The 16,798-nt window shown below is 30.8% G+C and overlaps 1 protein-coding gene across 1 annotated transcript in view; it reads right to left on the reverse strand.

The window, feature by feature from the left end:
- Mitofilin (inner membrane mitochondrial protein mitofilin) overlaps window positions 1-16,781 on the reverse strand; it is a 43,028-nt gene extending 26,247 nt beyond the window's left edge. The window contains exons 1-4 of the mRNA XM_067279206.1: window positions 16,680-16,781; window positions 7,642-7,709; window positions 3,723-3,893; window positions 798-933 (exon numbers count right to left, since the gene is read on the reverse strand). Of these exons, the coding sequence (XP_067135307.1) occupies window positions 798-933; window positions 3,723-3,893; window positions 7,642-7,709; window positions 16,680-16,721 (417 nt within the window). The 5' untranslated portion in view covers window positions 16,722-16,781. The remainder of the gene's footprint in view (window positions 1-797; window positions 934-3,722; window positions 3,894-7,641; window positions 7,710-16,679) is intronic.
- Window positions 16,782-16,798: the final 17 nt, after the last annotated feature.

Genomic DNA, 16,798 nt, shown 5'->3' on the forward strand with positions numbered 1-16,798 from the left:
TAATAGTTTAAAATATTTATGTGAATTACACCTATTATATTTTAATTTACAATCAATTTAGATGTATTTTTCATTTCAAACCATTCTTCTACTCTAATATTATGGCAATTGCTTCAATTCTAATATTAAAAAAATTATTTTAACTCATTGCAAAGTTACTAATAAAAATATAATCTAATATTTTAATGATCCAATCTAGTAATGCATATGATGATTAAATAAAAACTTTACATGAAAGAAATAGATAATGATATCAGCAGAGAGTTTCAAATGTTATTCCTCAAATCCATAGTAAATAAATATTCAATATCTAAATTTTCTTGGGATACATAACAAGACAGTAATAAGCACGGCAGACTCAAAGTGTCACTAAGTCTATTCCTTGTAAGTAATCTTTTCATTCAATTACCTGATATAAATGAATTTTGTTTTATTTGTTCTTATGTCATCTCAATAATAAGTAATGCATCTTTAATATCAAAACAAAAATGAAATCAGCAAAATTATTCAAATAACTAATAATTCAATATTACCTATGATCATAAAAAAACTACTACTATTTTAAAATAATAAATAATTAACTTTAATACAATAAATATTGGAAAATATTATATGCTGATCAATATAGTTATATTTATATTTTGGTAGGAATAGCAAGTTTTTACTTTTATTTATGCTCGAAAATAATCTGTTCTAATTTGTTATTAATGCATTATTATTAAGTTTGAAAAGTCTTTAATTCATAATTTAATAACATTTTTTTTTCAATTGACATCAATAAACAATAATCTACATACCTGTTTGCTAGAGTCTCTTTCTAATTTTTTTTTAAGTAGCCCTTCTTTTAAATTTTCATCTAAAGGAGATGGTTTAGGTGTTTTATCTTTAAAAACTGAAGTTATAGGTTCTATCACAGACTTTCCTTTCTCTGCACTATAAAAATAATTTGTTAAAATATAATATTAAGAAAAACAATTGATTACAAAACTATTGAACAGTTTACAGATAATTCCTTTAATTTATCTCAAAACTTTATTAATCTTGGTACCATAAACATCTCAATGCATACAATTTAAAATCTTTTACATAGCAAATACAATAATGAACTATAACATATCTATAATATTATAAGGCATAACTTCAACAGAATCCATATTAATACTTTAATTAATCAATAGATTAGAAATAGAAACCCACAGAATAATATAAAGTCATCAAATATAAATATATAAGAACAATATACTAATTATTTCATTCAATTCAACTGCCAAGAATGTCAAATAATTCAAACAGTAATGATATAAGCACCTTTTCACAATTGCTAGTGAAGCATTATATCATTTAGTTATAATCAGAAATAATTCTCAGAAAAACCTTGAACCAATTCTGAAATCAACAACTGTTCTGAATATATCAAGAAGTAAAGTATCTGTATTTATCAGAAAAACCTTGGCCAATACATATAAAATTTTCACAAAATCTAATTTAAATTTTTAATATAATTTGAAATTATTGAAATATTTTTTTTGCTCAAATCATACAATTAATTACTGAAGATTCTATGAATGTTTACTGTAATTATGAAGTACCTTCAAATATTTCAGCTCATTGTGAGAAGTGGAATTACAGAAAAACTTTGTAAATTCCACAATATAGTGGGTAATTGGTTAACGAACAGTTCAGACTATGAACAAATCAGATAATGAACACTTTCATTAAATATTTTTATGTTCGGACAACAAACACATGTTCTGATAACAAACACCTCACAGAATAAACACAAAAAGCAATGTAAAATAACTAATACTGATTGGTCTTACCTTGTCTTCAGGCAACAATTCAAAACTTTTCAGAGCGCAGGAGACGTCAACATTGACGCTTAACCTGGTTTATACTGATCAGATAGTATTCCTCCAAACTCTGAAATGCTCCCTTATAATTCCAGCCTTTTATTTTTCTGACAGAAACAATTTTTTTATAGTATTCGTGAGACTGTCAGGCGGGCACTCGTTAAGATTTCCATTTTATTTTCAAAAGGTATAATGAGAGTATAATAGCAAAGGTAGAGAGTGGGCAAATGTCTGATGTTGCTGGGCAGTATGGCTTGAACAGGTCTACAGTAGGCCGCAGTTCAATCTTATCTAAGAATGATACTCTATAATCAAGAAGACTATAGCAGCTAAAGGAGTAACAAAAATCACATCTGAGAAATAAAGAACATTGAAGAGCTCAATCTCATAATAGAACTTGAAACAGATCTGACAACAGAAGAACGTGAAGAACTCTTGAATGAAAAACACCAAAAATCTTGGTGAGATGTTTTCTTCTGAAAAATAGGATTAATGCTGATATCTGCTATTAAAGATCTTTTAAAGAAGTGGGAGGATATCAGAACAATGGTCTTAGAATGGCATCCAAACCAGATTGAGGTTAATAGGCTTGGGGATCTTTACAATTACACCTATTAATTACTTCTGAAAGATCCCAAAGAGAGAAAAGCAATCAACATTAGACAGATTCTTTAACTCTACAAACAGAAAAAACATGGCTAAAAATGCAAGACTGTGTATATATGTATTTTTGGCAAGACTATGTCTTGTTTATAAAATTGTACTGCTGCTGTGTTACCAGCTTAGAGGTATGAAGGAGTACATGTCAGGAGTTGCAATTCGACACAGAGTATTAGATACCCAAACCATGTGTGCATAAAAGTAACCAGACTTATAGGTAGTCAAGGGACCGAGAACTGAGTAAAAATAAAATACAAAGTGGCGACACTCTCTACAAACAGGCAGTAGTGCAAGATTTGTGCATGCGTTGCTCATAGGGAAGTTCGAAAAGTGAATGTTGCTAAATCAAATTTTGACAAATGAATCTTTGAAAAAACCCATTTACCTGTCCCATGTTATTCCCCACATATTTCTGGTCACCATGTGCTAACCTTGACCAATTGATATCTCATTTCATCATCAGAACGTTTCTGGAACTAGATGGTGAATCGTTATAATTTTATATTAAAACTAACTTCTGAAATATAATTATTTTTTCTTTTTACATTTATTTATATATATATATTTATTTCATTTGTGCCAAATAAAAAAAATAATTTTGGATGATACAATAGCCACCATTATTTTTTTCAAAAATGGGAGAAATATTCATATTGACAAAAATTCAACCTGGGGCATCATACAACAGAGTAATATCAACATTGGTTAGGTTAATTTCACTGAAAATGCATTGTAGATGATCTTGTGGTCATGGCTGTGGCTGGCAAAGTTTGAATGATTGTGCTCAAAACCAATGATACCAAAGATGATTGGAAAATGAGAATGAGACCCGCCATGAGCGTTGAAGTGATCCTGCTTAGTAATGAGTCTCTGAGACATAGTCTTGTCCCAAATATGGCATTGCCATCTTACTTGTTATTATTACATATAAATAAATGAAGTAAGAAAGTACATATTTTTTATTTTTTGGAGTTTTCAGAATGAATTAATAAAATTCCCATAAAACATATGGTAAATCGATAATCAGTTAATGAACAATTCGAATAGCAAACAAAGTCTTGGAACAGATTACGTTCGTTAACCGATCACCCAATGTATAAGATAGTAAATTATCAGATTTCAAATTCAAACCAGTGTGAATTTCAAAACTGATAACAGAACTTAAAAATCCAAAGTCTGGAAATAATTTTAAAGTACATTAAATTTACTTACAGAGAGGTAATATCATTCCAATCTGGAATAGATTTTAAAACAGATCCAGAAAATGGTACATTTTCTTCCAAAATTTTAGCAAAGTTTGGATCATATTTAGCATATGCAATAACACCACCAGCAGTAAGAGTTGTAGCACCTATTAGAGCAAACACTGTTTTTTTACCACTTCTGAAATTAAAAATTAACAACATTAATATATATAAATCTGAAAAATAACTTCATTCACATGAAATACATAAATAATAGCAAATCATAACTCTACCACCAAAGATTTGAAATATCATTTGTCAATAATGAAAAGTAATTATAGTTAATTTTTGTAGATTATATATGAATCATTATAAATCCAAAAATACATATCTTGTGTTTGATCTTTAGTGAATTTATAAAATATTAACAGATAAATTTTTATTCTTTCTTTTTCAAACAATGTGGAAGTACTAAAAAGAATTTTAAATTCAATAAAATAATTTTTATTGTCACAATATTTATATAAGATCTTGTAGTGGGCTCAATGAAGAGGTCATATCGAACCCATACTCTTACTCTCAACAGTCTTGGTCGGGCACATTGCTTGCTCAGTTAGATGATCACAGAGTTTGATTCAAATATATACATTTAATCTCCAAACACAATATATACAATGATCACGGTACACAAAGAAACATTCATGACGTGTTGTACATGCACCTGTTCACCAGGAGAGTCAACACAAAAAGACGTAGTTTCCTGCCAGAGAGTTCAGTGATGTTGCCAGTCCCTTGCATTATTTCGTTTATTTTGTCGCTCCTGGCGGTCAAAATCTTATTGAAAAAAGATACTTTGCTTCATAAATTTTAATGCTCAAAAGAAAAATGTTAGTCTTTTCTAATGATTCAAAATTATGTTATTAAAATATTTAAGTCTTGTTTTTTTATATAACAGCACAATAAAATTCAAAAAATAAAAGATTACAAATAAAACAGTCTTTTTCAAACATTGAATTTTTATTTTGCAAATTCCATCACTGAATTTGTCATCATACTAATATCAATCATTACATTTCAATGTTTCTGACTGCAGTAGTACTCTAATTTTGCCTACCATTCACAAACTCACCATTCTTAACAGTGTGTAAGTCATATACCTTTCTGTAACGCATTTTCTTGCATAAAGGACTATTATCCTTCATACTATATTTTAAGCAAAAAAATGAGATAAAATCTCTCATTAAAAAACAGCCAGTAAATTATTATTGTTCATCTGTACCAAAATTCAGCAATTAGAAAAAAATTTTTATTTTAAAGGAATTTCAAATGGAAAATAAAATCAGATCCAATATTTGTTTTCAACTTCTACACAAATACTGCAAATGTCAATGTTGCTATCCAAAAACCTTTTTTTATCCTTAGTTATCTTTTTTCTTTTAATAAAATGAAAATTTTTGGCTGCTTATACCAGCCATCTTCAAGTACTTAAAAACTGCCTTTTTAGGAACTTAAAAACTGAAGATGGCTGATAAAAGCAGCTAAAATATTATTTTTATTACAAAAAAAAATAAATGCTGGATTAAAAAATAGTGTTTAGATAGCAATATGAAAAATAAAATCGAATGACCTGAAATAACCAACAATTGCCTTAAATATTGGGCTATAATCTGGCTAATTAAATGATTGAAATAAAGTAATTTGTCACTAGAGGTAGACGTTAGGCACCATCTCTTAACTAAATTAAGAGTTGTTTATTTATTATGGCTTATTATTTATAGTGGCTTTGAATTGTTTATTATTTATATCAAATGACCTGATATTTAAGAATAAGGGCAAGCAATCCAGTTCAATATCAGAATTTTTTGCAAATAATAAATAGGCTCTGATAATGAGAAACAATATTAAAAGATTTAAAATGAATAACAACTATATTTCTAAAAATTTTTAAAATAAAATATAGATAATAGTCTCTGAGCTAAAACACTCAATTGGCATCGATTCCCAGGTAACAAAATACAGTCAAACCTGTTTTTATGCGGGGGATAGGGACCGCATTAAAAAAACGCATAAAAAAAATCTCACAAAACTTCACGAATAACTGTAAATAATAGTTTTCGCAACACAATTAAAAAATATTTTTTTTATGCGGTCAACAGGGACCGCATAAAAAAAGTCTCACAAAGAAAATAACTCAAAACCGTACAAAATAGAATTTATTGACAACAGATGTCAGCACTTGACTGCATCGTCTGGTCTATCGTCTGTTTTACATATTTTTGTCCAGGTGGTGTTTTGTTGACTTAAAAAGTAAATTATTTCATTTTTCGCATATTCATGCAATAATATTACTATAATAAGTGCATTTATGCTATAATAAGTTTATTTAGCTATAATAAGTCAACGTAAGACATGACGAATCGCACGAGACTAGTCGCCAACTATACCGCACAAATTAAAAATTCGCATTAAAAAAATCGCACAAATAAAAATCGCACATAAAAAGAGCGCATAAAAACAGGTTTGACATGTATATTAAACAGTTAACAATAACAAACTTTAGACAAATGTTTTATTTTACTCCACTTTTTTCCCAAATAAATGATTTTTTTGTTTTATCTTCATTGTTATGAAAATCTTCACTTGTGCCTGATAATGATGCTTCTAGTTCTAATAAATTGTCAGTCATATTGACTATGTTATCTTATTCCTCACCACTATTCCATTTCCACTTCCAGGACTGTCAATGATCAAAGTTTAGGTGCTGGATGTTCCTGGTCAGGTGAATTAGGTTTTTTTATCAAAGCCAATAATTAGAATTTGCAGTTGTTTGGTTACAAGCTCTAGAATAAATATCAAACTAAATAGTTAATATCCTACTAATTACTACAGCAATCTAATATGATATCTCATGTTTGCACATTGGAGCTCCATGATAATTGCTTTTACTGATGTATTATACATTTCTATACAACCACATTCAAATTTTCTTACAACAATCTGTTAATTACATTATTTTAATTTTTGTCATTTTTATTTGGTAAAATAGATAACTTTTTACCAATTTTACCAAACAAATGATAATCAAACATGAATATTTCCCTTATCATTTGATAAATTCCAATATAGTATAATACATTTTGCAATGTATTTTAGTTGTTTTTAAAACTGGACTTCTTTGGAATGCTTTTGTGTGCTAACCAGGTGATCTTCTTGTGTAGTTTATGAAGGCGAGAGTCGACCAAATCTGCTAGTTCAATGACATGATGGTTGATGTGGAAGAGTAAAAGAGAGTCACATTGGTGAATGCCATTTTTAACCTCAATGATTGTTTCAGGATGGCATATTTATGTCTCCTGGCTCAATGGATAGCTTTATGAAGACAAATAGAACATACCTGGTGGTAGATCAAAGCACAGGTTCAAGGCCTTAGTTCAAAAAGCCTTCACCCATTTGTCAGACACATATGATAGAGATAAAGAGCTCCTTATGATCACCTGATAAGCAACTCAGCAAGGCTACTCCCTACATACTATTGAAGGCCTTTATATGTTGTTTTTCCTCCACCACTTCTGCCTTGCGGATAAATTGCACCCAGAACACAGGTTACAAGACTGTCACTTACAACAGGAAGCTAGCAACTCTTTACAAGGAAATTTCCAGGAGAACTAACTTTTGTTTAATGTAGATTCTATTTCTTCCCTCCTCTGCAACACTAAAGACTGTTCAGACATTCAACATGGGCAAAAATGTCTGCACTTTTTATAAAAATTTTTCTGATTTTTAGGTTCAGTGTTTTTAATTGTAATTACTCCATGTTAATTATAAAAAATAATTACAACAATTTGAATAAATAATGATTATAACATAATAGACTTAAATTTAATATTGTTTAAAAATTTTTTTATATGAGTGATATACAATTTTTAAACTTAAAACATTATCCTTACTTCTTTGTTTCTTGAAAGGAATTATTTGATTGGAAACGTGGTTTAGAACATTTTTTTGATGAGGAGAGCTGTAAATAATAATTAATAATATTTTAATATTCATAAAAAAATCTATTCACAAGAATTTAACAAAAAACTCTGATTTGTATTCTGTTAAAATAATTTAATTTTTCTCATTTCACAAGTATTAAATTTAAACTTCAAAATATATTACAAAAAGTAATTGAACTAAATTTAATAATTTATTTAATTCAAAGATTATTTGATTATCAATATCTGTATAAAGATAGGCAATACTCCAACTGCCTATCTTCATAAAAATTTATTTATATTAATTAATAGACAAAATATAAGAAAAATAATCTGGCAATCTAATTTAATTCATTGAAGTTATAATTATAATTACAAAAGAAAAAATAATTATGATGATAAATGCTAAAATACACTCAAAAAAATTAAACAAAATATAGCTAAATGAATACATGACTGCTAATTTTCAGAAAGTCAACTTTTATTAATTAAATGAAACATTTTCAGTTTATGTGAAATGCTAAGAATGATCAGATCTTAACTGAAAACATTTCTTTTAATTATTAAACATTGGCTTCCTGAAATTAGTGGTCATTTATTCATTTATTTGGAAAGATAATGCCAATTTTTGTAAACTTTATGGTAAATAGAAGGTAATTTTAATAATTGTTATTACCCAATATAATGGGAACGAGAGAGAGAGAGAATCACCGGTGTGGGAGAAGTGTTAGTTAATTTAAATAATAATTTAATAAGTTCTGGCACAAAATTTGTCTTATTTTTCACACTTGTGGCATGCTTTTCATTTAAATTTTCATACCTATTCTATTTGCTGTTACAAAACATACTTCCCTATGAGTGGAAATATATAGACTGCTGAGCTTCTTCAGCTTCCAGCAAATCACATAAAATGTATCAATTCATAAACATTTTCAGAATCCACCTGATTCTGAAAACATTCGTGAATTGATGCATTTTACATGTTTTACTGGAAACTGAAGAGGTTCAGTGGGCTGAAGCTATTTGCAGTTTGAACATTTTTTGAATTCTACAAAAAGTAAATTGCAGTCTTTGTTCTCGAAAGAACTAAAAGGGAATATAAGACAATTCTTCAGCTTTTTCTTAAAGAATGAAGAAATCTGAAATTCACCATCTGCTAAAACCTGGAAATATTAGGTGAAACCTCATATACTGTACCATCAAGAGGTACAAAGAAACTAACATTATTGAGAAATAACCAAGAAATGGTTGTACAGGAATAAAAGGAGTCCATAAATGTTTAATGCTTTGAAAAACTGAATAACTACCTTTGCTGATGCCAAAAAAAGGCAGGCCTTATAGATAAATGTCTCAAGATAATCTAATAATGAAAAAAGGACCTCAAACTTGAGCCTTTAAAACTACATGTCGACACAGGGTGAAAAGCAAAAAATGCTGATTTGCTGTCATTGTCTTTTGCAGAAGTATAAAGAAAACATGAAAAATATTCTCTTCAGATAAAAAAAATTTTACTCTGGAGGAGGAAAATTTAACAATTAAAATGAGTATCTATACCAAATCAATGAAAGGAATTCTCCTGCATGTCTAGAAGCCTCAAAGGACCATCCCAGAAGTATGAGAGTCTGAGCAGGGATCAGTTAGCAAATAAAAACTGAACCTTGTTTTGTATTAACAGAAGTTAAAGTGAATGCCAGAACAAAACAAAAGATTCTTCAAGTAGTGGTAGAACACCATTGACAATCAAAAATGCCAGCTCCAGTACCCAATGCCAAAACTATGCAGAATTTGTTAAAAATTCCAGATTTTATTTCAATAGAAGAATGATCTATGTCAGTTTTCCGCAACCTTTTTCTACTCGCGGCACACCTATCACTCGACATGACTCAACACGGCACACCAAAATGTTATTCCCTTCGTGTGATGGCACACCAGTTGCAGAACACTGATCTATGTCACCTGACCTAAACCCACTGGATTACACCATATGGTCAGAGTTGGAGGTTAAGGTCTTTGCTAAATGCCACACAAGTGTTGAGGCTTCATAAAGTTTCTTCTAAGTGAATTTCTTAAGGAATACATCTATACAACAATAGAGGAGTGGCAACCAAGATAAAAACCTGTATTAAACCACATCGTGGACACTGAGTACTAGAAATGCATGTTATCTATCTTATTACAGCTCATTTCATGAATCTTGATTGAGCTGTAAAAATGCACAGTAGCATAGACAAACCTATTTTCTTAGTGAAGAGAACAGATTGAAAAATCTGCAACAAGGCATTACCAAACAGGCTTTTGAACTTTTATTATAAAACTTCGAGAGCATCAACCAAGAATCGCACGTTGCATGGACAAGTTATATAAAATGCTACCTACTTGTTATTAAAAAAAAAATTTGTTATATTATTAACATTTAATAAACTTGAATTGCAAATGTTTATATTTGTACCTGAACTTATTAGCATTTAGGGTACAATTAATAAATTTCAAGTTTACAGGTATACCTCAAGTTACGTCGTTTGTCAAAAAAGTATATGGAAAAATAAAAATCAAGTTTAAGTCATTTTATTCGACTTAACGTCCGTCCACCACAAATATTGAAGTCATAATATCACTAGAAAAGCGTTAAAAGCACATAAAATCATATATTTTAATATGATTTTATGTGCTTTTAACGCTTTTCTAGTACATTTACATTTACAGTAAATGTTAATATAATCATCATAAATCCTAGAGAACGAAACATGAAAACATCTGTGTTTTTGTGTTGTCTTATTTAGCAGTCTTTAAGTGCTCATTATTGGCATTTTCCACCTTAGTTTTGACTTACAATGTAACTACACAAGTAAATTTGACTTACGTCTCCTCTCCTGGAACCAATTACCAACGTAAGGCAAGGTATACCTGTACATGCTTTAATCATTTTAATATGTCTTTTTAATGTTAATGCCAATAAAACCAGAATTTCTTCTAATTTACTTACTCTGCTTAATGTTATCTATTGAATATTGTTATTAGTGTAGGAAAGTCTCAAAGTGATTATAATTAGCAGAGTTCTATTATTATTTAAATTAATGTTTAAAAAAGCTAAATAGTTTGAATTTTTTCAGTATAGATTAAGATAATTTAAAGTTAGTACATATCTCGCATTTTAAAAATTTTGAAAGTGAATTTCAAAAAGAGAAAAATATATACAGGTACACCTCGCCTTACATCAGTAATTGGTTCCAGAAGAGGCGACGTAAGTCGAATTTACTTGTGTAAGTCAAAACTACGGTGGAAAACACCAATAACGAGCACTTAAAGACCGCTAAATAAGACAACAACACAGAAACATAGATGTTTTTCATGTTTCGTTTCTAGGATTTATGATGATTATACTAGTTAAGTAACACTGTATCAGCGTGTAGTCGGAACGAAGCTGCTCGCACCTTTATTTTCTAGATTATGAGGGAAAAAAGAAACAAAGAATCATTCATTCTCAACAATATATTTGATTTCTATTCGATCGTTTAAAGGTACAAATATAAGGCAAGAATAAGACATTAATTAATTGCTATGCCAACGTCTCATGAAATTCTGTCTTATCACTATGGGCCTTGGACTTACAGATTGACTAGTAGCAATCTTTACTGTAACTCTTAAATATATAAAATAACTGACTCAGTATTTTTAATACTGAGTCAGTTATTTTTTTCACTCGAATCAATGTAACATAGGTAAAACCAATAGCTGTCTCTTTTTCCCCTATATCTATTTTGATTTTTGGAAGAATTAATCCCTGTGATTTATGTATAGTCATCGAGTATGCTAAGGTAAGGGGAAACTGTCTACGAGATCGCAATATACTGCCATCGTTCAAAGAGCGTGTTATGGGGATTATTGGAAACAGAGGCCAGATTGAATTCCACTAAAATAAACAGAGGAAGAGCTGGAGGCGAGCATTAGGAGCATATATAATGTAGCATATAGTTCCTAGTGAACCATTGACAAGACCCCCTTGCACCCATAAGTTGACTCTCAGCATGATTCTGGCATTAACTGAGAGATTCAAATACTTGGAGAGACCAAGAGCTGAGTCATCCTTGGACGAAGACGGGGCAATATCTGGAGTGTTTTCAGATGCTATATAAGCAACAGAGTACCCAGTTGACTGCAAGTAGTCGTCATTGCTTTGTTTAACTTGCTCATTTGTTGGATATAGCCATTTGGAACTGATCAAGTTCATCTCTAGATAAATAGGCTCCATTTCTTGTCGTCAGAATGTTCAGATCTGTATCAGAGAAATCACCCGAAGCTAGATGTTGTAAGACATCTGTGAAGGAACTATCTGCACTATTTTGTCTATGAGAATTACTAAGTTCAATGAACTTCTCAAAAGAATCAAATGCAAATGTAATGTAATGTCCCAACAAGGTAGGGACCTTATTGGGACATTACGTTGTAAAAAACACTCGAGGAGAGAGGAGTATCTTTAACAGGAGGAAGCTGATGAAAATCACCAAACAAATAGAGAAAGAATCCACCAAACAGCTCATCTTTCTCAGGGTTTATCTCCCTCAATCTTCTCTTGATCATGTAAAGCATTCTTGCACCAATCATTGACATTTCATTGATGATGATGAATTTGAGCGACTTCATCTCAATCTGGAATCTCTGTGCAGCTTCTCCATTTAGAGATCGAAATTTTGTACTAACGATAGGAAGACGAAGGAGAGAATGGATAGTAAAGCCATCAATAGTGATCACTGCTGCTCCACATTTTAAAAAGAAAACTTTTTTAAACTTATTATTCTATAAAGATTCTTTATATTTGTTGTTGTGTATCTAGTTAGTGATAACATTTACTTTTCAAAATTACCGTTTTAACGCTTGTCATATTTTCCGACCACTAGATGATGCTTCTACACGTGCGTGCAGGAAGCGACTAACACTTGACTTCATGCATTCCTTGTCAACATTATAACTCTAGAATAAGTTGTCCGATCTTGATGAAATTTTCTAGGACAACTCGTCATCACTCAGGGATGAACTGATTAAAATTTCAACTCTCAAAAATGATCCATACTGAAGAAAAACACGATCTTCGTTTTGACCCCCTGTCTCAAGTTCTACAAAAATGGATCATTTTTAAGAGTTCAAATTTTAATCAGTTTATCCTTGAGTGATGAGTTGTCCTAGAAAATTTCATCAAGATCGGACAACTCATTCTAGAGTTATTTTGTTGACAAGGAATGCATGAAGTCAAGTATTAGTCGTCACTTCGTTCCGACAATAACCAAAGTATTAGTTTGTGGGTTTGTATGCTGACTTTGTTTCTACACAGATAGCACTATTCTTAACACATTGCATTATTTTTATTATGTTGTTGTTATTAATATTAGTAGTAATATTCTTATATTATTTATTAATGTTATTAAAATTATTATTATAATATCTAAAGTTGAATATGGACCAAATGGCACTACTTCATACTATTCAACATTGCCATTTTTTTATTTAGGTGTGTGGTATATTGATGCCTAAGAGAAAGCAAAGCAATATTGATCAAGTAAATTCCACATCTAAAAGAATAAGATTAATACATTCCACCCTTTTCTCTATGTTGTGGTAATATTAGCAAGGTTGAGGCCGAAGTTTTAAATGCTAAAATGTGTACATCGGACATTCATTGCCACTTTCCTGTAAGCCTAGAAGTTTGACAATGGTGTTTGGAAAGTCAGTGGAATCATGCTCGACATTCCAAATGCCATTGTCAAACTTCTAGGCTTATAGGAAGCAGCGCTGCAGCGCTGATACATGTTTTCACGTTTAAAACTTCGACCTCAACCTCGCTATTAACAAGGATACCCCAACTGAACTGACTGGAACAAAAAGCCAGTCCATTAACTACTACATACAGAGCCAGCCAGACCAAGATAATTCTGTGCATGTTATGCCCCTAAATATTTTTATACTTAAATAATTTATTATCATACTAGTACATACTTAAAAATAAAAAGAATTGAAACAGCATTTTTGGGTTGTAATTTGAAAAAATTATAGACCTATAAATTCCCACTGTCTTCTGTCTGCCTGTCTTTCCTTAATCTAAAGAACAGTCTGAGAAATGAAATTCAAGACCAGATATGGAAAGTTTAGATGCAGGAGGTCCCAATTAACTATATACTAACTTCTGATGTAAACTGGAAATCACATTATTTCAATTCAAAAATTTTCCCCTAAAAGGAGTTAGCTAAACAACTAGCACAGCTCCATTGCAAATAGAAAAGCATGATGTACAGGGGCAAGACACTACAGTACTAATTTGAGGTGGAGAGCATATATTTTAAATTAAAAGTATGATAAAAATTGCAGTTATTACATTGCTTGTTAAATATGTGATTGTTTTGTATTTGCTAAGTAGACACTTCTATCAATAAAAGATAATGAAATATACTATATTCTTTCAATATTTGCATCTGCTTGGAACAGAGGCAGTGGTGATATTTAAAATATTTAACAAAGGGTTCGATAGCAGAAAATTTTTCCCCGACAAACGAAATGGAAGTTTTAGCTAGAAATAAATACAATACCTTTTCTTGCGATATATCTAACAATCAGTGGCATATTTGAAACGTAACGAGCCCTGGGTGAAGACCAGGTAACAATAGTATTTTGCTGCTGTCAACCAGTTTTTTTTTTTTTTAGGCAGAGAAGAAATGGTATTCCTCGTAATAGACAGATGTCATCATCTCTCAAGATACATTATCCTTTTTCTTTCGCTGTCCATAGCCCAACACGTGTTCCACAGCCATCTTGTATTATCTCACGCGCGTGACATTCTGGGATCTCTCTTATGACTGGATCTACTTTCAAGAACTCTCTTGAATCGATCGCAATTAAACCTCGTTTCGGTCGAGATTGAAACAGTCCAGAGAGATCGCACCAAGACATAGTCCCCAACCTTGCTCACAATCTAGATTGAAATGCTCGGTGCAAACGGGGTATAAGGCTCTAGTTTAGTAGTATTACGGAGTATAATACGTATATTTTAATATATTTTTAAAAGAAACAAAACCACTGAAAAATGTTACGTGTGTTTAACAAGGTTCGGAAAACTGAAAATTTTAACAACAGGTTTGGGCAAACCCGTTCGGAAAACTTTAACAATTGGGTTCACTGAACCTGTTCGAAAAACTGAAAATTTTAACAACGGGTTCGGCCGAACCTGTTCAAACCCACTGAATATCACCACTGAACAGAGGTATAGCAAGCTTCCATTGCCAGGTAATTATTTTTGGTAGGAGCACAAGCTGTAAGGGTCTAGTGCCAGCCTTAGTTTTGCACCACTTATGTTTCAGCCCATTCCATAATCTGGCACTGACTACATAGTTCCTGTTAAGCTTCACGAAGAACTATCTAGTTAATGAATAAAATAAAAAATGGTAAAATACTAATCATGTCAAGATTTTCTCTCTACTGAGTATTATTGCCATAGTGCCAAGATTTTCTCTGCTAAGCATCATTGGTATCATATCAAGATTATAAATTATTATATGAACAAAACTTGAATTATCCAGAAGAAATACTTGGCAAGATATGATCCTTTAAACTTTAATTTTTACAGTTATCAAAAATTAATGAAAATTTAAAATAAAAGAGTTTCCTAAAACAGTGTTTAGTGTTCTTCTTTAAAGCAGACTACAAGAGCAGACTAAAAATGCTTCTACAAGATGAAATGTTTTGTTACCACAAAATTACTGACTGACACAAATATTTAGTGTAAAGAATTGAGTTATATGGTATATCATAGACAATTAAACTGTTTACTCAAATACATGACATATAACAATCATAAGCTTACTCTCAGCAAATAGCTGAAACTTCAAAAAAATAAGATGATCGATTTTTGAGCGTCTCCCACCAAACAGTACGGTCCAAAAATTAGGAAATGGAAAATGATTGCTATGCAAAGTAACAAACTGGAAATGCCTCAAGTAGATAAATTGAACATTAAAACTTCCTCCTACAGCATCCTTTTAGGACCTTCTTTCAAACATACTTACGATGACTTCTCATATCCCGACTTTTGAACCATACTGTATATAAGGAAAACTCAAACAGAATATCACAAGAAATGTTGCTTTTAAATCCGCAATTTCTTTTGCTCGTATAGACATGACCTACAATCCTAGCAGAAATAAATTCTTGACCTAATCCTTCAATGAAATCTTATTACAGTAGAGCATCAATTATCCAACTTAATTGGGGACTGGAGTTGGTCAGATAACTGAAAAGTCGGATAATCGAAAAGTATGAAAAAATACATTATTAGTATAGTGTATTAGGCCTGGTTTAAATACTATCCTCCCTTTAATGGTCGAGCCAGTGCTGCCAGCTAAAACATGCAAAAATTTAATAAAAATAATATTAAAGTAGCCAAGACATAACCAAATATTGTAGTGCCACATCACTAGCGGACATTTGAATTTGCTGACTAGAACATGGTCGGTTAACTGATAAGTCGGTTAATCGGGGGTCGGATAATCGATGCTCTACTGTATTGAAATTCCTGTAGCATTTGTGATTTAAATTGAAGATTAAGAGAATTGCTTGATCAATTTATTATGTTATCTTTTCTTAATGCATTCAGTCAAAGATGTAAAAGGTTTCATACTCAGATTATATTCATTATACAGTAAATTAACGAAATGAGGAATAATATACTGCTATAAAGTGTATTAAAATGCCTAATGTATTAAATATTCAAAAATGTAAATTATTTAAAATTTCTCGATAAATAAGCCAATTTTTGTTCGTTAACGTTAATTAATAGGACCAACTGAATAATATTACTTAATATATTCAGTTATAAGAGTGAGAATTAATAATTTATGGAGATTTAAAATGCTAGTTTCGCGTCTATTAAAATCCATGCGTACTTTGAGCCTAGCATGATTATATACGCATAATTAGGTTATATTTGGCATTAAAAATAAATAATTGCTTCAGGTTCGTACACATACCAATTTGCAAGGCAAAGGAACTTTTCGAGTCGACCTCAACATCTTTACCCGGTGAAAATAGTTCTCTTCATCGAGAAAGGTATCGAGAGTACAGCACCGTGGTAAATCTCGTCAGCAGT

Source organism: Centruroides vittatus, unplaced genomic scaffold (genome assembly GCF_030686945.1).
Source record: "Centruroides vittatus isolate TY-2023 unplaced genomic scaffold, ASM3068694v2 contig_858, whole genome shotgun sequence".
Lineage (NCBI taxonomy): Eukaryota > Metazoa > Arthropoda > Arachnida > Scorpiones > Buthidae > Centruroides > Centruroides vittatus.